The sequence below is a fragment of the Chiloscyllium plagiosum genome, unplaced genomic scaffold (genome assembly GCF_037043375.1).
Source record: "Chiloscyllium plagiosum isolate Xiang-an unplaced genomic scaffold, Cpla_swu_hap1 HiC_scaffold_28, whole genome shotgun sequence".
Taxonomy (NCBI): Eukaryota; Metazoa; Chordata; class Chondrichthyes; order Orectolobiformes; family Hemiscylliidae; genus Chiloscyllium; species Chiloscyllium plagiosum.
This window is the reverse complement of record NW_028270166.1, coordinates 25,721,178-25,748,594: the sequence shown is the minus strand read 5'-3', so window position 1 is coordinate 25,748,594 and position 27,417 is coordinate 25,721,178. Positions and strand designations below refer to the sequence as shown.

General features: G+C 40.8%; 1 protein-coding gene across 3 annotated transcripts; it reads left to right on the top strand.

Annotated features, from left to right (window-relative positions):
• Positions 1–983: 983 nt before the first annotated feature.
• Positions 984–26,205, top strand: mob3a (MOB kinase activator 3A). Of its 3 annotated transcripts, none has more exons than XM_043721123.2 (4): positions 984–1,120; positions 15,602–16,145; positions 17,400–17,602; positions 25,239–26,205. In XM_043721123.2, exons 2-4 carry the CDS (start codon positions 15,728–15,730, stop codon positions 25,266–25,268), a joined length of 651 nt encoding a protein of 216 aa, XP_043577058.1. In that variant the 5' UTR covers positions 984–1,120; positions 15,602–15,727; the 3' UTR covers positions 25,269–26,205. The 3 variants fall into 3 exon arrangements, with proteins under 3 accessions (XP_043577058.1, XP_043577059.1, XP_043577057.1); XM_043721124.2 differs by lacking the exon at positions 984–1,120 and adding an exon at positions 11,856–11,963; XM_043721122.2 differs by lacking the exon at positions 984–1,120 and adding an exon at positions 14,173–14,349.
• The last annotated feature ends 1,212 nt before the right edge of the window (positions 26,206–27,417 follow it).

The window sequence follows — 27,417 nt, the reverse complement described above, 5'->3', positions numbered from 1 at the left end:
CTCAATCCATACAGTATATGATCCCAATCCTGATTTGTGATCTCATTTTGTTCTCCAACCTTTGCGTGGGACCTTACTGAAAGCCTTCTAAAAATTGAAATACAACACATCCACTGGATTTTCCTCATATATTCTCCTAGTTTCTCCTATATTCCCTTAAGGGAACTCTAACATGCTTGTCAAATGTGATTTCCTTTTCAGAAATCCATATTGAGTGCCAATCCTACATTGTTTTCCAGTTATCACAACCTTTTTAATAGATTCCAGCATTTTACCTACTATTAACAACAGGCCAATAAGTCTGAAAATCCAAGTTTTTGCTTTCTTTTAGTGAAGAATGGAGTTACATTTGTTATCTTCCAAACTCCATTTCCGAATTTATAGAATTTTGGAAGATGATTACCAATGCATCCATCTCTTCTGATGCTCTGGGATGAAAGCATCAGGATTTGCCAATTTTCAGTATGTTGAGTTTTTCATTAATTTCCCATGAATGGGGATCAAAGCAGGGGTATTATCTTAGCCAATATTAGTCCTTTAGTCAGCAGCATAAAACCATGTTGCTGCTTTTTGGTGGATATGTACAAATTTGGCTGTTGCATTTCTTACAACATAACAGTGACTACACTTCTAGTAGTTATTCAGCTGTAAAGACTGTGAGGACTTTTTTCTTAATTGTCTTATTCCCCTTTCTTTCAAATACTATTACTTCTTCATTGTTTCAACATTGTGCTAGGTAGATGTTCCATAGCCTCTTCTGCAACCAAGCAAAATTGGTTAGGGGGGGAAGATGCAGACCTGATGGCTTGAGCATGTTGTTGCTCTGCTTTCAGATATTTCTACATCAATCAGTTCAGAAATTATGACGCATCTCTGTAGGAAGTGGAACTTCACTCTAGGGGAAAGAAGTAGAGAGAATAATACTGTGCTACAATTATCCCTTACAGATGGTTAAGTCTGGGATACTTGGCCCTTCCCTGGGCTCATCACTGGTTGACTCCCACCGGAGGACTACTGGTCCCATGGGGCGTTGCGTTCAGCGGGGCTTGACGCATGCGCATTAGCGAGTGCGGCGAGCCCGGTGCGGCTGGAGTGTCCATGAGGAGGAACAGGACGAAGGGTGAGTGAGGGGCAGAAGGTTAGAGGGGGTGACTGCGACTTGTTGCGTCGGATTAATGAAGATGAGAAGTGGTGGCAGCAGCTTTCCGCCAAATCACAGGAGGAGGAGTGAGGGTGGTTTCTGGCGGGAGTGTCAAGCTGGAGTTCGGAGGGCGGTTACCGGCCCCCGGCCCCCGGCCCCCGGCCCCGGGACAGGTCACAGGTAACCGGCCGCTTTCATTAACGATCGCAGAAGCTCCTGGCGAGGAGGGTGTAATCAGGCGCATCCTGTCTCGCTCCGTCCATCCAAGCTGCGCTGCCCCACCCTGAGGTGACTAAGACAAGTTGTGCATCCTGTCATCGCTCAGTCCCTCCCTCCCTCCATCTTAGTCAAACTGAACAATCAACCTGCTGTGTATAACCAACGGGGCTGTGTATAACCAACGGGGCTGTGTATAACCAACGGGGCTGTGTATAACCCCGTGGGCAGTGCCAGCTGCTGTGTATAACCCCGTGGGCAGTGCCTGGGGCTGTGCATAACCCTGTGGGCAGTGCCAGGGGCTGTGCATAACCCCGTGGGCAGTGCCAGGGGCTGTGCATAACCCTGTGGGCAGTGCCAGGGGCTGTGCATAACCCCGTGGGCAGTGCCAGGGGCTGTGCATAACCCTGTGGGCAGTGCCAGGGGCTGTGCATAACCCCGTGGGCAGTGCCAGGGGCTGTGCATAACCCCGTGGGCAGTGCCAGGGGCTGTGCATAACCCCGTGGGCAGTGCCAGGGGCTGTGCATAACCCCGTGGGCAGTGCCTGGGGCTGTGCATAACCCCGTGGGCAGTGCCTGGGGCTGTGCATAACCCCGTAGGTAGGCTTAGGGATGGTGTATAAGCCCGTGGGCAGTGCCGGGGCTGTGTATAACCCCGTGGGCAGTGCCGGGGGCTGTGTATAACCCCGTGGGCAGTGCCGGGGGCTGTGTATAACCCTGTGGGCAGTGCCAGGGGCTGTGCATAACCCTGTGGGCAGTGCCAGGGGCTGTGCATAACCCTGTGGGCAGTGCCAGGGGCTGTGCATAACCCTGTGGGCAGTGCCAGGGGCTGTGCATAACCCTGTGGGCAGTGCCAGGGGCTGTGCATAACCCTGTGGGCAGTGCCAGGGGCTGTGCATAACCCTGTGGGCAGTGCCAGGGGCTGTGCATAACCCTGTGGGCAGTGCCAGGGGCTGTGCATAACCCTGTGGGCAGTGCCAGGGGCTGTGCATAACCCCGTGGGCAGTGCCTGGGGCTGTGCATAACCCCGTGAGCAGTGCCTGAGGCTGTGCATAACCCCGTAGGTAGGCTTAGGGATGGTGTATAAGCCCGTGGGCAGTGCCGGGGCTGTGTATAACCCCGTGGGCAGTGCTGGGGGCTGTGTATAACCCCGTGGGCAGTGCCGGGGGCTGTGTATAACCCCGTGGGCAGTGCCGGGGGCTGTGTATAACCCCGTGGGCAGTGCCGGGGGCTGTGTATAACCCCGTGGGCAGTGCCGGGGGCTGTGTATAACCCCGTGGGCAGTGCCGGGGGCTGTGTATAACCCCGTGGGCAGTGCCGGGGGCTGTGTATAACCCCGTGGGCAGTGCCTGGGGCTGTGTATAACCCCGTGGGCAGTGCCTGGGGCTGTGTATAACCCTGTGGGCAGGGCATAACCCTGTGGGCAGTGCCAGGGGCTGTGTATAACTCTGTGGCCAGTGCCTGGGGCTTGTATAACCCCGTGGGCAGTGTATAACCCCGTGGGCAGTGCCTGGGGCTTTGTATAACCCCGTGGGCAGTGCCTGGGGCTTTGTATAACCCCGTGGGCAGTGCTTGGGGCTGTGTATAACCCCGTGGGCAGTGCCTGGGGCTGTGTATAACCCCGTGGGCAGTGCCAGGGGCTGTGTATAACCCCGTGGGCAGGCCCAGGGGCTGTGTATAACCCCGAGGGCAGTGCCAGGGCCTGTGTATAACCCTGAGGGCAGTGCCAGGCCTGTGTATAACCCTGTGGGCAGACTCAGGGACTGTATAATCCTGTGGGCAGTGCCAGGGGCTGTGTATAACCCTGTGGGCAGTGCCAGGGGCTGTATATAACTGCAGGGGCTGTGGGCAGTGCCAGGGGCTGTGTATAACTGCAGGGGCTGTGGGCAGTGCCAGGGGCTGTGTATAACCCTGTGGGCAGTGCCAGGGGCTGTGAATAACCCTGTGGGCAGTGCCAGGGCTGTGTATAACCACAGGGGCTGTGGGCAGTGCCAGGGGCTGTGTATAACCCCGTGGGCAGGCTCAGGGGCTGTGTATAAACCTGTGGGCAGTGTATAACCCTGTGGGCAGTGCCAGGGGCTGTGTATAACCCCGTGGGCAGGCTCAGGGGCTGTGTGTAATCCCGTGGGCAGTACCAGGGTTTGTGTATAACTCTGGGCAGTGCCAGGGTGTGTGGTTAAACCTATGGGCAGTGGCAGTGCCAGGGTGTGTGTATAACCCTGTGGGCAGTGCCAGGGTGTGTGTAGTAAACTGTGGGCAGTCAGGGAATGCCGTACAAATCTGTGATGTGTGCAAGGAACCGTGTATGAACCTTATTGGCAGTGCCTGGTACTCCATAATTAACCTGTGGGTAGTTCCAGGCACTGCGTATTCAACCCATGGACAGTGCCAGGGACTTTGTACAACCTGTGGCAGTGCCATGTAGACATCAGCATCAAAATCTCATTGCAGAGTTTTCTCAACCTCTGTCACATGCAGACATCACCATTAATTATGGATGTAAAGTCCCTACTTTTACTTTAAATTACTACCATCTCCTAAATATAAGTCAACTTCTCTTTGCAAATACTGTAAACTATTTTGGTTGAACTGAGGCTGTCTGTCATAGGAATAACCTCCTCACTGATTTGCCAGCTCGACTTTTGGTTTTGATTTAAGCGACAGGAGAGATTAGGTTGTGTGTTTATGGACTAATCTCTAATGGATTGTGAGCAACTCCATTGGAATCCACAGTAATTTGCAATGCAGGAGTTTGGAAGAAACATGAAATGATTATCATTGGACCCAATTGAATGCTCTGCTGTGAGATGCAAATTGAGAAGGCTGAAACAGGACTGATTCAAATTTTCAAAATCCCAATAGATAGAAGTTTTTATACACTGGATTCAATGGAACTGTTGAAAAACATTTTCTGATAAAATAAACAAGCAGCGAGCACAAGCCAATGATTAGACAGAAGTGAATAATAACTGATTAATTGGATCTTTTGCATGGACTTCAGTAATGATACCATCTAAATTAGCTGAATATTTACCCTTTATTGCTTTAACTATTAAGTTAGTACAAAATATTAACAGTAATGAAATAGCTTATCACATAAAGATCATTGCTTTCTTATGCTAGTGCTAAATTGTAGCTAGATACCAGTTGAGAATATTTTCCTTCTATTTATTTGGTTTTGTTAGTCCTTGGGAGTGTTGCTGAACAAAGAGACCTTGGAGTGCAAGTTCATAGCTCCTTGAAAGTAGAGTTGCAGTGAAGAAGGCATTTGGTATACTTTCCTTGTATTGGTCAGGGTATTGAATACAGGAGTTGGGAGGTCATGTTGTTGCTCTACAGGACATTGGTTAGGCCACTTTTGGAATATTGTGTGCAATTCTAGTCTCCTTCCTGTCAGAAGGATATTTTGAAACTGGAAAGAGTTCAGAAAAGATTTACAAGGATGTTGCCAGCGGTGGAGGATTTGAGCTATAGGGAGAGGATATAGGATATAGGCTGAGGCTGTTTTCCCGGGAGTGTCGGAGGCTGAGGGGTGACCTTATAGAGGTTTATAACATCATGAAGGACATGGATACGATAAATAGACAAAGTCTTTTCCCTGGGGTGGGGGCATCCAGAACTAGAGAGCATAGGTTTAGGGTGAGAGGGGATAGATATAAAAGAGACCTAAGGGGCAGCTTTTTCACACAGAGGGTGGTACGTGTATGGAATGAGCTGCCAGAGGAAGCGGTGGAGGCTAGTACACTTGCAACATTTAAAAGGCAACTGGATGGGTATATGAATAGGAAGGGTTTGGAGGGATGTTGGCCAGGTGCTGGCAGGTGGGACTAGATTAGTTTGGGATATCGGGTCGGCATAGACGAGTTGGACCGAAGGGTGTGTTTCCATGCTGTACATCTCTGTGACTCTAAACGAAACGTGACTATCTAACCTACTGTTCCATCTAATCTTACTGTGTGCTTGCTTTTCTATTTCACCTCATAACAGATTATAGAAGTTGAAATATGCACAATGGTTGTGGAATTAATTCAATAACCAGTTGAGCTTTAAAACTGGATCTTGAGGACTGTTAGTTTCCTCTTTGTGCCCCATTTGTTATAGATATTTTTCATCACCTGTTTATACATATGACACATCACTTGAGCAGGTGGGACTTGAAGCCAGGCCTCCTGGCCAAGAAAGAGGGATTCTACAACTTTGTCACAAGAGACCCCCTTTTGTTATACATCTGTTTGTATTTTACTTGGGTTGGTTGGCTCAGTTGGCTGAACAACTGGTTTGCAATGATGACTGATGTGGGCTGAGATCCTAGACTTGCTAATGTTACCATGAGGACTTTCCTTCTCAAGTTTTCCCCTCACCTTGACCTTCAGTCATCTCTCTTTAAGGATAGAAGATAGCATTGTGTTATTATCACTAGACTATTAATCCGGAGACCCAGGTAATGTTTTGGGGATCTGGGTTCAAATCCTGCTGTAGCAAATGGTGGAAGTTGAATTCAAGAATAATCTGGGAATAAGAGTCTAATGATAACCATTGCCAATTGTCAGGAAACAGCCATCTGGTTCTCTAATGTCCTTTAGGGAAAGGATGGCAGAGGATGGCACAGTGGCTCAACAGTTAACATTGTTGCCTCTCAGCAGCAAGGACAAGGTTCGATTCCATCCTCGGGCGACTGCCTGTGCGAGTTTGCACGTTCTCTCTTTGTCTGTGTTTGTTCCCTCCAGGTGCTTCGGTTTCCTCCCACAGTCCAAAGGTGTGCACAGTATGTGGATTGGCAATGCTAAATTTCCCATTGTGTCCAGGGATATGCAAGCTAGGAGGGTTATCAATGGGAAATGCAGGGTTACAGGGGTTGGGTCTGGGTGGGGTGTATTTTGGAGGCTAAGTATGGACTTTATGAGCAGAATAGCCTGCTTCCACACTGTTGAAATTCTGTGAAATCTGTTGTCTATTCCTGGTCTGGCCTATAGTTGGCTCTTAACTGCTCTCTGTGCATTAAATGGAACAATAAATGCTGGCCTAGCCAGTGACACCCACATCCCATGAATGATTTTTTTTAAATGAGAGCAGCCCTATGATACTCTGGGTCTTTGGTGATTTAACTTGCATCTTACAAATATTGATATTAATTTTTAAGAAATGACTATGTCCAGATGCTTATTGCAGATGAGTAAAACTGACATGCTGTCAATGCTTTATCTTATTTTAGGTCCTTTGTGCACATGGTGTGTTCCATGCAGCCAAATCTGCATCACGATATAAATTGAATGATTTTGACACAATAAAATTCCTTATATAGGGCGGCTACCTTTTAACACGTGAATTAGGAGCAGGAGACAACCATTTAGCTCCTATTCAATCGGGTCATGGCTGATCTAGTTGTTTTTTTGAATTGTACATGCCCAATACAAACCTACCTACCTACTTAAAAATATTCAATAACATCGATTCCACCACCTTCTGAAGCACAGTTCCATAGTCTCTCAACTCGCTGAGAGAAAAAAGAAATCTCCTGATCTGTGTCCTAAAATGCCAACCTGATTTTAAAATAGTGTCTCCGGCTCTTGTCTTTTCCACAAGACATTCCTTCCGCTTCAACCTTACCAAGATCATTCACAATGTTATGTACAGGGGTCCTTGATTTAACGAATATCCAATTTATAAACGCTCGTACTTATGAATTCCAAACCCATACAGGGGTATAGTTTTAAAGAGCTGAAAATGTGTTGCTGGAAAAGCGCAGCAGGTCAGGCAGCATCCAGGGAACAGGAGAATCGACGTTTCGGGCATAAGCCCTTCTTCAGAAAACTCCTATAGTTTTAAAGATCCATACTTACGAACAGCTATTTTATATTGACCTACATTGTGTTCAATTTGCAAACAAATTTGACTTATGAATGGACTCAAGAACAGAACCCATTCACATCTTGGGACTGCCTAATCCACAGTCAAATCACTCCTCGCTCTTTTGAACTACAATGGAAAGAGTCCTGTCTGTACAATCTTTCCTTGTAAGAGAACCTGCTCATTCCAATGATCAATCTCGTAAATCTCCTCTGAACCGCCTCCGATTTTCTTAAATAATGAGACTGAAGACAGCACACACTATTGGAGATGTGATCTCACCAATGTCCTGTTTAACTGAAACATAATACCCTTACTTACTTGTTCACTTCCTCTTGAAATAAATATGGTAATTAGCAATATAGATGAATATGACCATTGTTCTGTGTGTAAGAGGGAAGTGTCATAAATATAGATTGAGGAAATTCAAACAGATGCTTAGTAATTTTGACCCTAAATATTAAACCTACTTAATTAAAAGAGATTTTCAATGCAGCAGGGAAAACATACCAGTGAGCTCTCGTTTATTCTGCTACCACTCCGTTCTTTATGATTAATAAATGACAATGGAGAAATAATATATTGTTGCATGTCTGCAGGTTGTATGTAGTTCTGTGTATTGGGAGAAAAGATTCAAAAACATAGCATCTAAGTTGCTTATCACTGAACATCTCTACGTTACTTGGCTCAGTTTTATACCTTGATTAGTACAGAATTTTGGTATGAAAGAGAATTTCTGAAAAGTTGCAGAAATAACGGTTGATTTTCATGGTCAGCGATGACATCATGAAGCTGGGTGAGCAGCCAATCAGATTGAAATATTCCCGGACAGCAAACCAGGAAGTGCAAACCACTTTTAGACCCTTTTGCTTTAAAGTTTTGAATTTTGTAGATAGTGAAAAATTGATTAGGTCATACATAGCTAAAGATAGAAGCTAAATATCACAAACAAATACTTTTAATTATGTGGAATTTCCAAATAATTGTGGAGTAATTAGTGTTTCAGTAAACACTAAATTACTCTTCCAGGACCAGTGAGGCCACTTAACAGTTATAATAAATTTAGCATCCCATTAAAAACTCAATTAGACATGGTTAAACGAAGTGTGACTTTTCAAGGGTTTTTACTGTGACTCCCGAGTGGAAATTCTTCTCGGTTCAGTAATTTATAATTGATTACCATGTGACGGGGAACGTCAACGACGCACCCTTTGGACAGGTGTAGATTCACGAACAGAAATTTCCGGATTTCTGCACTTAAAGACATACGTGGCTCTGAAACAGCTTGGCAGGGTATACGTTAAGAGGTGTTTCTGTAAGGTGACGAAAACACGGGGCTAGCATCACTTCGTGCTGAGATGATAAATTTCTTGACTCAATAGCTAATGAATCTTTGGAATTCTCTACCCTTAGGTTGTGAATGATTTCATTATTGAACATGTTTAAGGCTGAGATAGACAGAATGTTGGTCTCAGAAAATGTTCAATGTATGGGAAGTGTGCACAAAAGTGAAGTAGAAGTCTAACATCAGCTGTGCTCATATTGAATGGTAGAGCAGGTTTCATGAGCTGTATGGTCTTCTACTGCTCCTGTTGCTTGTGTGTACTGTAGAAATTGCTGTCAGTTCAGAACTCATGATGAAGCTGTAGCATTTGGGTGCTTAGGAATCTTCGCCAGTTGATTTCTGGCTGCACAGGTTTGAAGGGGAATAATAATACTGCCAGAAAGTGTTGGAGACACTTTCTTTTTCGACAGATGCTGCCAGACCTGCTAAGTTCCTCTAGCACTTTCAGTTTTAATTTCCAGCATCCATTCTGTTTTACTTTTTATTATAGAGGTTAGTACCAGTTACAGTTTCCAATCCAGATTGTAATCCAGTAACCTCAGCTGAAACATTCATGATGGAATGTTTGGTGGAGACAGATTTTTGCCTTCCCCATAATAATTGACCTCCTTGATAAATGTCCCTTTATGAGAATTCTTAAGTTGCCTACAACTCAGCACGCATGGCTGCCTTTCAGAGAGCAAAGAAGAAAATTGGTTTGGACTGCAAGGGGAGGTCTTTTGTCACCCCTTGGGAAATTATACTAATTTTGTAAAAGAGTACAGACATTCAACAGATTTAAGGGATGATCAGGTTTTTATGGTTTAGGACCTTGTTTTAATAGTGATAAGTTCTATCCTTGACTTTGTACTATGGTTCATTGAAATGTTGTTTGTACTATGTTAAACTTGGAAATGCTTTTATCTGCTATTTACATTGGGAGGTTTCTAGTATGTCCTAGAGCTGTGATGTCACAAGGGGTTATTGACCACTTTTGTGACATCTTTACTGCGTTATAACAGCAATGTCATAACAAGTTGCAGGAGAAAATGTTTTTATGTTCTGCTACGTGCCTAAGTTCATTTTTTTCACAATAATTTGTTTAGACTGTTGATTGAGCATGTCCTTTTCACCCATGACCTACAGGACAAATGAGGAATTGGGTAGAATTGAAACAAAATATTTTTACCTGTATTCAGGCCACCTCCTTCCATCTATGGTTCACAGAAAGAAACATCAATTAAGCACACAATAGCTTAATGTTGGGCACAAGCTTTATTTGCACAGAGAATCAGTTCATACGTCACAAAGGGTAGCAATTCAGTTTTGTTACTCTTGCTATCTTACTCGGCCTTCACCTTTCTTAAACAATGTTTGCCTCCCACTAACTGGTATTTCCTGCATAGAAAGAACTTTGGGCTGTCAACTGCTTTTAACTCCTTTATAAGATAATTCTGTCTTATTTAAAAGTATCTATACTTTGGAAGAAAGTTCTTAATTAATTACCCATGTTCGCTGTCTGTTTTGATCAGTCCTCCTTTGCATTTTAGTTGATGGTCTCTGCAACAGAACTTCTTGTTTGGACTCCATTTTAATCTTTGTTTCCCAACCTCTTGGTCTGTCAATCATTCTTGGTTTACTAAAGTGCATTATGGCTATTATAGTTCATTATTAACTCAATTCCCCTATATACCATTGATATTCCTATGTTACATTGTCGACTTTTAAGATACTTCTTTCCATTTTCCCAAAAGCAACTATGTAAAGATCAGTATTGTAGAACCTTTATCCACTAAAGTTCTCATTTTTGTTCAGTTAGTGTGTATAAATAATTTAATCTGTTTTTAATTCATATAACATATTTTTATCTGCTTTGTTATTCTTAATCTGGCTGCTAAATAGAAACTTTTATTCCTGATTTCAGTTTTTGCACCCACTGCTGATTTTACATCGCCTGTCCACTTACTTATTGATCAAACTACAAAAGTGACTGCATTCTTAAAAATAATTAATTGAATGTAAAGCAGCTTAGGATATCCAGGGATTTTGAAAGGCACAGTATAAATGCAAGTTTCTACTTTCTATTGCCTATCCCTGGTTTAAACTAACGGTAATTATTTAGAGTCATAGAGATGTACAGCACAGAAACAGACTCTTCAGTCCAACTCGCCCATGCCAACCGGATATCCCAACACAATCTAGTCCCACCTGCCAGCACCCAGCCCGTATCCCTCCAAACCCTTCCAATCATATACCCATCCAGATGCCTTTTTAAATGTTGCAATTATACTAGTCTCTACCACTTCCTCTGGCAGCCCATTCCACACATGCACCACCCTCTGCATGAAAAGCTACCCCTTAGGTCTCTTTTATATCTTTCCCCTTTCACCCAAAACTTATGCCCTCTAGTTCTGGATTCCCCCCACCCCAGGGAAAAGGTTTTGTCTATTTACCCTGTCCATTTTATAAACCTCCTTAAAGTCACCCCTCAGCCTCTGATGTTCCCGGGAAAACAGCCCCTGCCTATTCAATCTCCCCCAATAGATCAAATCCTCCAACCCTGGCAACATTCTTGTAAATCTTTTCTGAACCCTTTCAAGTTTCACAACTTCGTTCCAATAGGAAGGAGACCAGAATTGCATGCAATATTCCAAAATTGGCCTAACCAGTGTCCTGTACAGCCGCAATATGGCCTCACAACTCCTATACTCAATACTCTGACCAATAAAGGAAAGCATACCAAACACCTCTGCACTATCCTATCTACCTGCGACTCTACTTTCAAGGAGCTATGAACCTGCACTCCAAGGTCTCTTTGTTCAGCAACACTCCTTCGGACCTTACCATTAAGCGTATAAGTCCTACTAAGATTTTCTTTTCCAAAATGCAGCACCTCACATTTATCTAAATTAAACTCCATGTGCCACTCCTCAGCCCATTAGCCCATCTATGCAAGATCCCGTTGTAATTTTCTTCGCTGTCCATTACACAATTTTGGCGTCATCTACAAACTTGCTAACTATACCATTTGGACTAACTATCACAGCACTGGAGGAATGGTGCAATTTCCATTAAAATGCAGTACCAAGGAGCTGGATTTACCATACTTAGTGATGTTGCTTTATTGGAATGCTGATATGACCCAAGTGTAAGTTGCGCTTTGCGCTGTGTGCCCCTCCCGCTCCCCACCCCCCCCTTTACCACCCCCCAAAAATACACACTCATGTGCATATAAATTTCTGTTTTACATGCACATATACAATAATTGTATGTCTTGACTCTCATTCCTTTCTCCGATACCATTGATTTTATGTTTTTCTTACTGCAGTAACCAACCAAATGCTACAGATTCACCTTTGACCTACTTCATAAGAATAGAGATAAAACAAAACCATCTGGTTGAGATTACACTTTTTTTGTCTCCCTTCACTGATATGTAAGTAGTGCTGTTTGCCGCAAGTGTGATTCTACTGAGATCGGAAATTTGTTGCCCTGTCAGTGAAGTGAAACTTTTATCAATTTAGTATTTTTAGGAAGTGTGGGGATTCCTAGTTCTTTTATGATTCATGAAAAGATTCTCAGTAATTTAAAGAAAATCCCTATACTCCAGTGCCTATACGCTTGCTTAGATTATTGCCAAGATTTGCTTAGCATTTATAGTCTTAGCATATCATTCCAGCCATCTTAAAACATTTTGTTAACACGAATGCAAAGTGTGTTGGTTACCAGTTGGTTGGATTAATAACATGGTTTGTATTTGCTGCTGCAAAGTCTGACAACTGTGATATATCTAACACAAGATGCACTGGATGTACAGTTTTGTATCCACTATCAAAGTGTGAAAACATAATACTATTCAAATTAATAACAACCTGCACAAGTGAATGTTGGGACGTTTGCTCTCAGGAGAACTTTGTGGTTGACGATTAGCTTTCTCTGCAGTTTTCAGTTTGTTTTTGTAGATGGTCAGAAGAATTTGACCACTTAGACTGAGTACTTGAGAAGCACTAACATTATACAAATGGAAAATATAGTACAGTATACAGTCTTTATGCTACTTGGTTGAAGACACCATTTCGGGCATTACTACGCTGTAAGTTCTATGTCATTAGTGTGGCTTCTCGGATATAGCCTCCACAATCTGGTCACAGCTAGGTCATTTATGTATAGGTTAAAAATGAGTGATGGTAGAACAGATCTCTGAGGGAAGTCATTAAGTTGATAGCTCCTTCAGCTTGTCCAATCACTCATATATGATTCTAAAACTCATGGCAGTAACCAAGCAAGTGTCTAAATATATCAAGGCTGTTGATACATTAGCAAGTAGATCAAGATGAAATGATTGCTTGTTAAGACAATATTTAGATTAAAGTATTCTTTATAACGGTCCGCAATATAAAAATGATTCCGTAAATCTAAGTAGTCAGACACTTGTGCTGTTTCCTCCTAGTGATTGGGCTGAGTATTTTATACGGCCGAGGTAAAAACAATGACTGCAGATGCTGGAAACCAGATTCTGGATCAGTGGTGCTGGAAGAGCACAGCAGTTCTGGCAGCATCCGAGGAGCTTCGAAATCGACGTTTCGGGCAAAAGCCCTTCATCAGGAATAAAGGCAGTGAGCCTGAAGCGTGGAGAGATAAGCCAGGTGGGGGTGGGGAGAGAGTAGCATAGAGTACAATGGGTGAGTGGGGGAGGAAATGAAGGTGATAGGTCAGGGAGGAGAGGGTGGAGTGGATAGGTGGAAAAGGAACTAGGCAGGTCGGACAAGTCCGGACAAGTCATGGGGACAGTGCTGAGCTGGAAGCTTGAAACTAGGATGAGATGGGGGAAGGGGAAATGAGGAAGCTGTTGAAGTCCACATTGATGCCCTCAGGTTGAAGTGTTCCGAGGCAGAAGATGAGGCGTTCTTCCTCCAGGCTTCTGGTGGTGAGGGAGCGGCGGTGAAGGAGGCCCAGGACCTCCATGTCCTCGGCAGAGTGGGAGGGGGAGTTGAAATGTTGGGCCATGGGGCAGTGTGGTTAATTGGTGCGGGTGTCTCGGAGATGTTCCCTAAAGCGCTCTGCTAAGAGGCGCCCAGTCTCTCCAATGTAGAGGAGACCGCATTGGGAGCAGCGAATACAATAAATGATATTAGTGGATGTGCAGGTAAAACTTTGGATGTGGAAGGCTCCTTTAGGGCCTTGGAAAGAGGTGAAGGGGGAGGTGTGGGCACAGGTTTTACAGTTCCTGCGGTGGACCTGACCATGTAGTCACGGAGGAAATGGTCTTTGCGGAAGGCGGAAAGGGGTGGGGAGGTAAATATATCCCTGGTGGTGGGGTCTTTTTGGAGGTGGCGGAAATGTCGACGGATGATTTGGTTTATGCGAAGGTTTGTAGGGTGGAAGGTGAGCACCAGGGTATACGGCCAACAAAGACCAACTGGGAGTGTACTCTAAACCTGCTTAAGAAAATAATTGAAATTTTCTCAGAAGCAATTCAACTGGGAATTTCCCTAACTTCCCCAGATTAATATGCTAAACTGGTACCTGGGTTTTTCCATGCCTCCATATTGCATCATTCATAATTAGGGACTAGAATCAGAGTTATAAAGCATAGAGAAACCAGGAAGCCCACACACTATTGTCAAAAGCAATTGCATAGTGTATGAGCTATTTGCTCCATCCTTTTGATTGACCTTTATTATTACAACTTCTACTTAGGGACACAACAGAACGTAAAATTAATCTTCAGAAAAACGATAAACATAAATATGCTGTTTTCAAATTTAAATTTCGTTGTAAAAATGCTGGTGAAAGGGGAAGTGAGTTATTTGCATGAGAAGGTAGGTGCTTGTTGCATCATTTCTAATGTGGAAATACTATTGTCATCTCTAAAAAGTTGTTATTGGCTGTTAATCAAAAGCCTAGCTTTTCCAGTAAAAAGAGCTTGATAGCCTGGGGAAGGGTGATTCCTCGTTTGACTACAAGATAAGGGCAAGTTTAAAAATCCTGGGTTGAACTTTGTAATGGATTAAGCTTTAAAGCTATGTAAACATGTATATTCTTAAGATTTGCTTGTAATTTAGTGGAGATTTTTAAAATAATCAATAGGCTGAAAATAAAAGGTGCAAAAATGAACCCAGTTGCTGCTTAAGGAATAGATATCTCAAAGTTATTAAAAGTACCATAATATTTGTAAAAGTAGAAATTAATCTGCCAGAAGAAAAAACTTTAAAATTGTTACTTCTACATATTTGACTCTTCAGTAGTTATCACTAAATACCTAATGTACCATAACATGTAAAATGAACATCTCGCTTCAAGAATACAGTAAATAATTTTTTGTTTATATTTTAAAATAATTTGTAATAAGTTTCAAAAGCCTCTTGGTGCACATAACAAAATATTTGTTTTCTGATTAATCCAACATTTTCAAGAACCAAGCTGTAAATGACAATGTTAGGAAAATTCGATGCCCTAAACTATAGGCAGTGTTCAAATTGCGGTCTAACTAATACTTCGTATAATTTCCACTCAAATCATTTGCTGAACTGGAACCCAGTATTCAGTAAAGATGAGATGAAATGGAAGAAAAGACATGAAAATTGCCTAGTTCCATTGTAGTAACTCAGTTATTCTGTAATCTTTAAATCCTTTGTCATTATGTATAGTTTTATGCTCCAAGTAAGAAATCACATCAAAGTACCAACAGTGAGTGTTAAATCCTCTCCAATTTATTTTGAAGGTGCAGTGGTCTACTTGTTTGCTTTTGTTCAGTTTAAGAACTTGGCAATGAAACAAGTTCTAATCTCCAGGTACCTTGATTTATATAGAAGCAGCTCTGTCGTTAATGTTATTACAGTGATATTGTCAAGTAAATCATTTTTTAAAAGTAATGTACACTTGTCCACTGATGATAATTTCTTTTAGTGTGGTTGTATGTTCTTCTGTTCTAAGGTCCTGAAAGGCTAAAAAATGAAGACTAAATTAGAATACTACAATCTAAATTCTCAACGTGTCACTGACTGGGATAAAATTAAATTAGAATTATAGTATTCTAAGATGACTTAAGTTTGTTTTCTATATTTTTCACAGAACTGAAGGCTTGTTGAATGCAAACAACTTTACAACAAATTTTGGATTTGCAAGCAACATCAATTATCTTGAGTGCCAGTCTTATTGTGAAGACTTGTTCTTGATACTTTTTACAGATACTTTACTATGGCCGTGTCCTTGAAACAGGTGTTCAATAAGGATAAGACTTTTCGCCCAAAACGTAAATTTGAGCCAGGCACGCAGAGGTTTGAATTGCATAAAAGGGCGCAAGCATCGCTGAATGCTGGATTAGATCTGAAATTGGCAGTGCAGCTCCCTTCTAACGAGGATCTCAATGACTGGGTAGCTGTACATGTGGTAGATTTTTTCAACCGTATTAATCTGATTTATGGAACTGTATCAGAATTCTGTACGAATGATACATGCCCAATAATGTCAGGAGGACCTCGATATGAATACAGATGGCAAGATGAGAATAAATACAAAAAGCCTACTGCACTGTCAGCACCGCAATATATGAGTCTCCTTATGGATTGGATTGAAACTCAAGTGAACAACGAAAGCATTTTTCCAACCAATGTTGGTGAGCTGAAACATCAAATACTGCCACTGAGTTTGCTTTTCATTTGTTCTTGTCAGTGTTCTCTGAGTAAATGTCATTTTGAACTACTAACTAAACCACAGCTTTTATCAACAAGCTAGAAAAAGCTTCATTTTTTTTTAATATATATTTTGTAAATGATTAGATAATCAAGTGGTTCAATCACGTTACATCACGTAAGTCATTGATTCCATTTAAAACTGAATTGATAGTAGGGCAAAAGAGGGGGAAGCTATAAGCTACATGTTAATTGATGAAGCAACGTCTGATGAAAGAAAGTTTTACATTTCAATAATGTTGATCAACTTGCCATCATTTCAATACTGAGTTTACATGTTCTCCCTGTGTCTGCATGATTTGCTTTGTGTACTCCGGGTTCCTCCCACAGTCCAAAGTTATGTAGTTTAGGTGGATTGACCATGCTAAATGTTGCCCCATAGTGTCTAGGGATATGCAGGTTTGATAGGTTAGCCATGGTTAAAAACCCCATGCAGGGTTACAAGAATGGGTGTGGAGGGGTAGGTCTGGGTGGGATGCTGTCCCGAGGATCGGTGCAAACTCCACAGGCCAAATTGCCTCTTTCTGCACTTTCGGGATTCTGATTGCTTGGTTCCTCTGCTGAATCCAATTTAAAAAAGGATGGATGCCCTGTAAACAGTTTGGGATAATTCACTTTGCATTTGTCAGACTGGAGTTTAATCTGTTGCTATACTAAATGTTGGAAGTGCACAATACCTATAGTAGTAAAACATAATCAAGGGGACGAGAGTAGACCATTCAGCCTCAAGCCTGTTCCATTGTCCAATTTGATCTGCAATCTTCCTTATTCTTATCAAAAAAAAATGTTTTGAAAATTTCAACAAACTTACTATCAACTTGGGGTTGCAGTTCCAGATTTCCATACAGTCAAAATTGGATATGTACAGTTACTGATTACTTTAAAAAAAAATTACTAATTATTTTTTTAAATCCTCCTTATGTTTTAAGATTTGAATCCAACAAACAAATATTCTGTTTTATGTAATACTGAGAGATTGATCTGATGCAGAGTAATTCAAGCAAATTTACTTTGAAAAGTGCAGGTTTAACATTTTATTTCCAATTGTTATTCACTAAATACTCATAATCATGAACTTCAAAAACACTAAAGTTCGAGTCTATACAAAGAAATTTTGAGCTTTTGACACCATTTAACACTGACAAAAATGTTAAATTGTATATATTTTTTTCTCTTAGGTACCCCCTTTCCTAGGAATTTCCTGCAAGTTTGCAAGAAGATCCTGTCTCGCCTTTTCCGTGTTTTTGTCCATGTCTACATCCACCACTTTGACCGGATTAGCTTAATGGGTGCAGAGGCGCATGTTAATACTTGTTACAAGCATTTTTACTACTTTGTTACAGAGTTCCATCTAATAGACAACAAAGAATTATTACCGCTGGTATGTTGCTTTACAGCTCAGTTTAACAATGAGGTTTATTTGATAGATTTCTTTTGAGAGTAGAGCTTTCTGTTCTATTAGCCTTTTTTTTGTAATTTTAATTGGGGTTAATAATGGGAGATAATAATTTGTAAAAAATGAGACTATAACATTGAGGCTGGTGGGAAAATAAGGTTGGATTAACTAACTCTGAGAAATTAATGATTTCAGATTTGGAAATGTTTTTTCATCTTTAAACATGCACAGATTTGAACCTTTGGTCAAAAAGGTGCTGGAATCTATCAGATGGGGTTTTTGTTTGCATTTATCTCAGTTTCATGAAACCATCTATCCTAATGTCCCCAAATGTGACTTGGTGTCAAATTCCGTTTGGTAACACTCTTGGAACGTTTGGTAACACTCTTGGAACATATTATGTTGAGGGCACTACATAATTATAAACTGGTGTTGATCACTACACATGTTTGAATGAGTCAGAGGGCAAGAATTAGAACCTCATTATAAATGTATGGTGAGTGGCAAATATTTGCATAAAATGTACAGGTTACCACCAACCAAACCATTGGTACATAATGTATGTAACTGGTTCGACCAGTCGGAGACCCAGGTTTCTGAAGTAGCTTAGTGGCTCTTTTCAACTCAATGACAAATTACAATTGCACTAACTCCTAAATACTGGAAGACTGGAACACTGAATTTTATTAATTCTAAAAACATTTTGAAAACACAGTGCAACAATATATTACTGTCAAGCAAACAGAATTTCATCACATTCATGGAACCATAAACATTGAAGAGTCACTAGTAAATCCAGGAGGGAATTTGTGAGAAGTTTCTTTACCCCTGGGATTGGGAGAATGTGAAACTTGCTACTATAATGAGTTGTTGTGGTGGAAACATTTAAGAGGAAGCCAAACATGTATGCAACAGAGATAGAATTAGGAATATATGTTGATGGAGTTAATTCAAATAAGATTGGGCAGAAACTTGTGTAGAGGGTAAACACCGACATAGATTTATTATGTGGAATAGTCTCTCTGAACTTCAGATTCTGTGTAATCCCGTGAAGAAGCAAAACTAGTATGTCTTAACATTTGTTAAAGTTATTTTTCTTGATTAAGTTGTTGGATGTCACTGAAGCCAGTTCCGTTAGTAAACATTGGTGCAATTTGATATAAAATATTAAGGAGGGTTACTTACTGTAAATAGTGTGAGAGTACCACCATATATCAAATGATAGGCTTGCAAGTCTCTTTACATAATTATTTTGAAGCAATAAAATGATGCTGCATGAAACCAGATTAAATGGAGATTTGGATTGTTTCATTGGGCTTTTTTATAATTTGCAAAGTATTTTTATTAAATAGGAAGCTTTCCAGAATTACATTCACAAGCACAATAATTACATTTTAAATTAAGGACATACTGGGAATAAGCAATAGTTCAGCATTGAAAGAAAAGGAATGCACAAGAAGTTTTAATTATTTCAATTTAGAAATGGTACTTTCTGCTAAAGATATGCCTTTTCACAGATTACTGCTAGTGTTTTGTCACAGGAGTTCCACTATTGTGATATAGAAATTAATGATTCTGCAGGAGCTGAATTAGCCATGGAATTGATTTAAATTTTCAGTATATATATTTAATCCAGAATTTAAGTTTGTTGTTCAGATCCAAATGACAGATTTTCTCATTTATCTCATCAGCTAATTATAAGTTTTGTTAACAGTAAATTGCTGGCCAAGACTTATTCTCAGATTTCTTTTACTGGGAATATTTTGTGTACCAGGTGATGAAAGAAATGTTAATAAAAATCCCAATGGTGAGATGGCCACAAAAATCTGTAGATTAAAATATTTTTTGTTCAAGCTTTGTTAATTCTTCTGTAATACATGACTGTACAATACCGTCATCTTGCTTCTGCAATTTCCTTCCTTTAGTGCTGATAAGGGTATTAGAGTTAAAAATCACACAACACCCAGGTTATAGTCCAACAGGTTTAATTAGAAGCACACTAACTTTCGGAGCGACGCTCCTTCATCAGGTGATAGTGGAGGGCTCAATCGTAACACAGAATTTATAGCAAAAATTTACAGTGTGATGTAACTGAAATTATACATTGAAAAATTGTCTGTTTAGCCTTTCATCTGTTAGAATGCAGTGATAGTTTCACTTCTTTCATGTGTAAATCACAAAACCTTTTTTTAAAAAGTTGCATTCTCGGGTTAGCTGTTAACAATGGTGATAGCTAGACAATATGTTGAAAGTGTTGGCCCCTGTGTTCTCTGTCTATGCCATGATGCTTAGATTGATTCTAATCTAAAAAGTGAGATAACGGTGTTTTACAAAAATTCATGCAGTTTTTGAGCTCCGAGTTCTACATGAATGCATGCAGTCCCAAATAAAGGTCTACATCACAGAAAAAGCTCACCTCCCCCATCAATTCTGTGCTGATCAAAAACAACCACCTAACTGTTCCTGCCTCATTTTCTAACAGTTGGCCCAGGCTTTGTATGCCTTGGCATCATAAGTGCACAGCTAAATACTACTTTAATGTTATGAGGGTTTCTGACTCTACCAGTCTTAAATTTAGTGAGTTCTAGATTCCCACAACCTCCGAGTGAAAACGTTTTTCCTAACATATATTTCCCTCTGAACCTTCTGTGCCTTACCTTAAGCTTATACACTCTAGTCATTGATCTCTTCACCAAGAGGAAAGATTCCTTCCTGCTGACCCTATCTATGCCCCACATAATTTCATACATCTCAATCATGTCTTCTATTCCAAGGAAGCCAATTACAGTCTATTCAATTTCTCTTCATAAGTAAAACTCTCCAGCCCAGAAAACAACCTGGTAAATCTCCTCTGCACCTTCTCCAGTGGAAACACATCTCTCCTATAATGAACACAGTATCTGTGGCCCAACCAGCAGTTTATACATTCCCGCATGTCCTCACTGCTGTTAAATCATATGCCTCAGTTTAAATGTCCATTTATCCTCTTAGTATTTTTATTTTTCTGATCTGTTACCTTAAGAGATTGATGGAAGTGTGCACTAAGATCCCTATGATCTTTGGTTCTCCCTAGAGTACAACTATTTATCATGCCTTGTCCTGCCGAAGTGCATCAACTCATATTTATTCAGATTGAATTCCATTTGTCACTGTTCAACTTGTCTATATCCTTCTATAATGATGTGGAGGTGGCAGTGTTGGACTAGGGTGGACGAAGTTAAAAATCACACAACACCAGGTTATAGTCCAACTAGTTACCTGATGAAGGAGCAGCACTCTGAAAGCTCATACTTCCAAATAAACCTGTTGGAACTTGTGCGTGAATTTCAGCCTCTCAAAAGTAGTATCCATGTAACAGTTGACCTCATAAATTTAACCTTAAAAAATAGTCTAAAATGTTTCACTTTTACAGGAGTATATAAGAGAGAGATGCCACAAACAGAAAGGACCTCAACATTGGTCCCTATGGAACTCCTAGTGGATATAGGTTTCAAGGCACAAAAACACCCCTTGACCATCGCCCTTTGGCTCCTGCCATCCAGCATCAAAATATTCTTGGATCCCATGGGCTCTCACCCTTGCTCTAATTCTTCCATGTGGGGCCTTATTAAAAGCCTTTCTGGATTCCACTTAGACTACATCAAATTCAAATGCATTGCCCTCATCAACACCTGGTCACCTCTTTGAAAAAGTCATCACATTGGTCAGACATGACCGCCTTTTAACAAAACCATGTTGACTGTTCTTGATTAATCCCTGCCTTAGCGAGTTTTGAGAAGATTTGTAGCTCAGGTTGAGGTTTTGGATGTAGGTTTGCTCGCTGAGCTGAAAGGTTCATTTCCAGACGTTTCGTTACCTTACTAGGTAACATCTTCAATTGACCTCATGCTGAAAATTCCTGCTTCCTGTTTATATGTTTGGGTTTCTTTGGGTTGGTGATGTTATTTCCTGTTGTGAAGTCGCTTCCGGTTCCTTTTCTCAGGGGGTGGTAGATGGGGTCTAACTCGATGTGTTTGTTGATAGAGTTCTGGTTGGAATGTCATGCTTCTCGGAATTCTCGTGCATGACTTTGTTTGGCTCGTCCTAGGATGGATGTGTTGTCCCAGTCAAAGTGGTGTCCTTCCTCATCCGTATGTCAGGATACTAGTGAGAGAGGGTCATGTCTTTTTGTGGCTAGTTGGTGTTCATGTATCCTGGAGTAGGTAATAAGCATAATCCCTGCTTCTCCTAATGCTTCTGATAGTTTCCCCACCACTGACATTAGTTAACCTTAAGGTAAAAACTGTAACACGTGTTTTCTTTTCGCCAGCTGACTGAATTTGTCTGTAACTGTCCATAAGTGTCCCTGCCTGTATCATTCTGTGCCTGTTGTCTTATTTGACAACTTTTAATAACAGTCTATGAGCCAGGATGTACTGTGGATAATTTCACAGCAATCATATCTTATAATTATTATATCTTATTTCATTTGTTAAATCATGCAGCAAAAAGGAAAGCCAAAATTCCTGCATTTGGTTCTGTTGGTACTTTCTATTAACATCAACAAAACAAAACTCTGGAAATTACTGCTTAGACCTTATTTTTCTTTGTTGTGATTGATTTTCAAAGTACAAAATCATATGAAAAAGCATTTCACAAATTATTGAGAAAATCTAAATTCTTTTTTTTTTACTGAAGAACCATAGTTGCCTTTAGACCATTTGTGGATGCAAGGGGATCAGGCCTGGGACCTAAGTATCCAAAAATACCCATCCAATTGAAAGGACAGGCAGGTGGGCAGAGGGCAAGGTTGCCTTGTTAATAAGTAGTGAGATTAAATTAATAGTAAGAAGCGATAGAGTGTCAGAAGGCAAGGGATCTGTGTGGGTAGAGTTGAGGAACTGGAAAGGAAAAAAGACACTAATGGAAGTTACGTGCATGCCTCCTAGCTCTAATCTTCATATAGCGCAGAAAATAAATTGGGAGAAGGAAAAGATATGCAAGAAAGGCATTATTGCAATAATCATGAGAAACTTCAATATGCAAGTGGACTGGGAAGATCAAGTTGGTAGTAGATCCCAAGGAAAGGAATTCATGAAATGTCTGAGATTTTTTTGGAGCAACATGTGGTGGAGCCACGAGAGAACAAGTAATTCTGGATTTGGTGATTGCTGTGTAACGAGGTAGATCTGATTAGGGAGTTTAAGGTGAAAACTTCCTAGGGGACAGTGACCGTAATATGACAGAATTCACAGTACAGTTTGAGAGAGACAAGCTTGAATCTGATGCAACTGTATTACAATTGAGTAAAGGAAACTACATAGACACCAGGGAGGAGCTGGTCAGAGCTGTTGAGAAATGGAGCCTAGCAGATAAGACGTGGAGCAGCAATAGCAGGTGCTTCTGCAGGTAATTTGGGAGGCACAGCAGAAATTCATCCTAAGGAAGGGGGAAAAATATTGAGGAGAGAATAACAAGGGAAGTCAGATATAGCATAAAAGCAAACAAAAAGGCATGCAATATAGTGAAGATTAGTAGGAAGCCAGAGAATTGTGAAGCCTTTAAAAACCAGCTTAGGACAGCTAATAAAGCAATAGGGGGAGAACATTAAATATGCAGATAAACTAGTAGTATAAAAGAAGATTGCAAGAGGTGTTTTTTAAGATATCTAAAGGGTAAGAGAGAGGCAGGAGTAGACATTGGCCCATTGAGAAATGAGACTGAAGAAGTAGTAATGGGGAGCAACAAAATGGCAGAGGAACTGAATAGGTTCTTTGCATCAGTCTTCATGGTGGAGGACACTAGTACATACCAGAGCTTCGAGAGTCAGGGGCAGGGTTAGGTTCAGTGGCCATCATTAAGGAGAAAGTGCTGGGGAAACTAAAAGGTCAGAAGGTGGATAAATAACCCAGACTGGATGGACTGCACCCCCCTGGTTCGGAAGGAGAAGGCTGAGGAGATTATGATGGCATTGGGTGGTGATCTTTCAGGGAGGGTCCCAGAGTACTCAAATGGTTGTTGTAGCACCCCTGTTTAAGAAGGGAGGGAGACCAAAGACAGGAAATTATAGGCCATTGGTAAGATTTTAGAGTCCATTATTAAGAATGAGATTGTGGAATACTTGGGAGTGCATGGTAAAATAGGGCTGAGTCAGCAGGGCTTCATCAGAAGGAGATCATACCTGACAAATCTGTTCGGATTCTTTGAGGAGGTAATAAGCAAGATAATCAAAGGAGAGCCAGTGGGTGGCATCTATTTGGATTTCCTTTGATAAGGTGCCATGGTGTTAGAGGCAAGGTACTGGCATGGACAGAAGATTGGCTGACTGGCAGAAGGCAAACAGTGGACATAAAGGAGTTTTTTTCAAGATGGCAGCCAGTGACTAGTGGAGTTCCACAAGGGTCAATATTGGAACCGCAACTATTCATGTTAAACACTACTGAACTAGACAAAGGAACTGAGGGCATCGTTGCTAAATTTGCAGTTAACACAAAGATAGTTGGAGGGACAGGTAGTGTTGAGGAGGTGCGGAAGGACTGGGCTGCAGAAGGACTTGGGCAGCTTAGGAGAGTGGGCAAACATGTGGCAGATGGAATACAATGTGAGAAAGTGTAAGGTTATGCATTTTGCTGGGAACACTGAAGGCATAGACTATTTTCTAAATAGGAAAAGGTTTTGAAAATCTGAAGCACAAAGGAATTTGAGTCCTAGTTCAGGATTCTCTTAACGTTAACATACAGGTTAAGTTGTCAGTTATGAAGGCAGAAGAAATATTAGTATTCATTTCAAGAGGGCTAGACTATAGGAGTAGGAATGTACTGCTGAGACTGTATCAGGCTCTGGTCAGACTGCATTTGGAATATTATGAGCAGTTTTTGGCCTCTCCTCTAAGGAAGGATGTGCTGGTCATGAAAGGGGTCCAGAGGATATTTACAAGAATGATCTTGAGGATGAGGTGCTTGTCAGAGGATGAACGATTGAGGACTCTGGGTCTGTACTTGATGCAGTTTAGAAGGATGAGGAGGATCTGAATGAAACTTATACAATACTGAGAGACCTGGATAGAGTGGACATGGAGAGGATGTTTCCAGTAGTATGAGAGACTAGGATCCGAAGGCATAGACTCAGTGAAGGGACAAATCGGTGCATCTGAGAGAAGGAGGAATTTCTTAAGCAAGATGGTTGCTAATCTGTGGAGCTCATTTCTGCAGAAGACTGTGGTGGTCAAGTCATTTAGTGTATTTATAATAGAGAGAGGTTCTTGATTAGTAACGGGATTTCAAAGGTTATGGGGAGAAGTCAGGAGAATGAGCTTGAGAAACACATCAGCTATGATTGAATGGTGGAGCAGATATGATGGGCTGAATGGTCTAATTCTGCTCCTTTTATCTTTTGGTCTTATGGTTAGTTATCCCATTATGCCTGTTTCAGCTCTTTATGACAGTAATCCAAAGCAAATTGTATTGTTTCACTCTCTGTCCATAGTAATGGTTTCTTCCTTTGTGCCCTTTAAGGGCAACATATCTAAAAACCATCTGTGATTCAACTCCTGTCTTTAGAAAATATTCCATGGTCCAAAGGATTTGCATAAATGCTACAAGGCTATCATTACCACTAAAAAAAATATTTGTTTCTTTAACAGAAGGAGATGACTACGCAAATGTGCCATTGAGAAAGGACCTCCTGACCAGAAGAAGCTGTTTCGTTCGCTTATTGAAATGGATTTTCTTACACCAAAAAAAACCACTTGAAAGAAACTTTCTCCTGTTTTAAATAATGATTTACTGATGTTGAAATGTGAAAGATACAAATTCCTAACATGGAATTTTCTATTGATATAGAAAACCGTAATGTTTGCGGAAAATTCTAAGGTGAAGCACCTACCTGGAGCAGTTAATTGCTTAAATTTTACAACTACTCTAAGTTGCATGATATTGTAGTTGTATTAATGCACAAAATGCAGAAAATTATAGCTTTTCTATTTTAATTATTCAGCTGGATATAAAGATTTATTGGTTTTTTTGTAGTTGAGTAAAGCATATTTGAATGTATGGTAAGGCACTATTGAAACAAGATCATGCAAGTTTTTTCCCATGCCTTTTAGAAATGAATATTTCAATTTACTTACTTGCTGATGTAATGAAAGGCTCTGGCTGGTGCCAGAAAATTTTGTAAAAGCTATTTGTAATATTCCATGCAGATTTTCCTTCTGTGAGTTTCCTAAACAATTGGTTTAATCCCAATTGTTGGAATCCCAAAAGTTCTTTATAAAAGAATTGTACCATCACAGGTCAATCAACAATGCTGGCTTGCAAACAAGAACATCTGTAAATGTAGTCCTGATATGGTACATAGAATATCACTGAACAAAAAAGTGGATTTTTTTTTAAAAAGCTATTTAAAAATGAATGATATACTTTTTTAAACTAGTATTGCTTGTTTAAGGTTTGACTGTTCATAATGCTAGAGTACAATATAGTTTTCCATTGTTTCTGGGGGCACCTATGATGTAAAGAAGTTCTTGTCAAATTTATTATATTTTATATATTATATTTTATCTATTTGGCTTCACACATTACATAATGTGATTAAATCTCTTACTGTCTGAATTATTTGAATAGTTTTCTTAATTCTGAGAGATGTTTCTTTTCAGGTTAATGTCATGTTGTTAAAACATTTGCATTTTAATTTTTTCTTCCTTCAATTCTTAGTGTTGCGTGTTCTGTCCAGAGTGTTTTTTAACAGTGAACTCAAAAGAATGCATTGTTTTTGTGGGAATGAGTGCACAACAGAATAGTAACCATAACATAGGTTTGAATATCATAGAGTTGTAGAATCCCTACAGTGTGGAAACAGGCCATTTGGCCCAACAAGTCCACACCAACCTTCCAAAGAGCATCCCACCCAGACCCATTCCTTTACCTCTGTTATTCTACATTTCCCTAACTAATGGACCTAGCCTATACATCTCTGAACACTATGGGCAATTTAGCATGGCCATTTCACATTAACTTGCACATCTTTGGACTGTGGCACTATGTTAAAATCTCTGGCTTTCATCAGCTGTTTTGTTTGTAAAATATGTAGGAAATAGAATTTAGGGGCAGGAGTATGTTAAGTGTTCATTGTGTTAATTGCCAGGGATCCGTTCCAATGAATATTGCTCATTCCAAACCAAGTTGTAAGAAAATGTTTCTTCATTCAAAGGAATGCAATAAGTGCTGTGATTCTAGACATTTATGCTTTATTATACCTTTACAACAATTCTCAATATGGTTCCAGCAGCCAACTGTCTCTTGGGATAACAAAAACAGAAATAGTTGGAAAAGCTCAGCAGGTCTGTTGTAGACAAGCAGGAGGCTGGGAGAACACAGCAAGCTCGGAAATGGGGAAGTGAACTCTGAAAAAGGGTTACACCTGAAACATTGACTTCTCCATCTCCTGATGCTGCCTGGTCATTGAGTCATAGAGATGTACAGCATGGAAACAGACCCTTCGGTCCAACCCGTCCATGCCGACCAGATATCCCAATCCAATCTAGTCCCACCTGCCAGCACCTGGCCCATATCCCTCCAAACCCTTCTTATTCATATACCCATCCAAATGCATCTTAAATGTTGCACTTGTACCAGCCTCCACCACTTCCTCTGGCAGCTCATTCCATACACGTACCACGCTCTGCGTGAAAAAGTTGCCCCTTGGGTCTCTTTTATATCTTTCCCCCCTCACCATAAAACTATGCCCTCTAGTTCTGGACTCCCTGACCCCAGGGAAAAGACTTTGTCTATTTATCCTATCCATGCTCCTCATGATTTTGTAAA

Excerpts from the sequence above, each read along its gene's own strand:
- mob3a (XM_043721123.2), top strand. The coding sequence starts at position 15,728 with ATGGCCGTGTCCTTGAAACAGGTGTTCAATAAGGATAAGACTTTTCGC. Across the intron at positions 16,146-17,399 it reads CATTTTTCCAACCAATGTTG|GTACCCCCTTTCCTAGGAAT; the intron begins GTGAGCTGAAAC and ends TTTTTCTCTTAG. Across the intron at positions 17,603-25,238 it reads ACAAAGAATTATTACCGCTG|AAGGAGATGACTACGCAAAT; the intron begins GTATGTTGCTTT and ends TTTCTTTAACAG.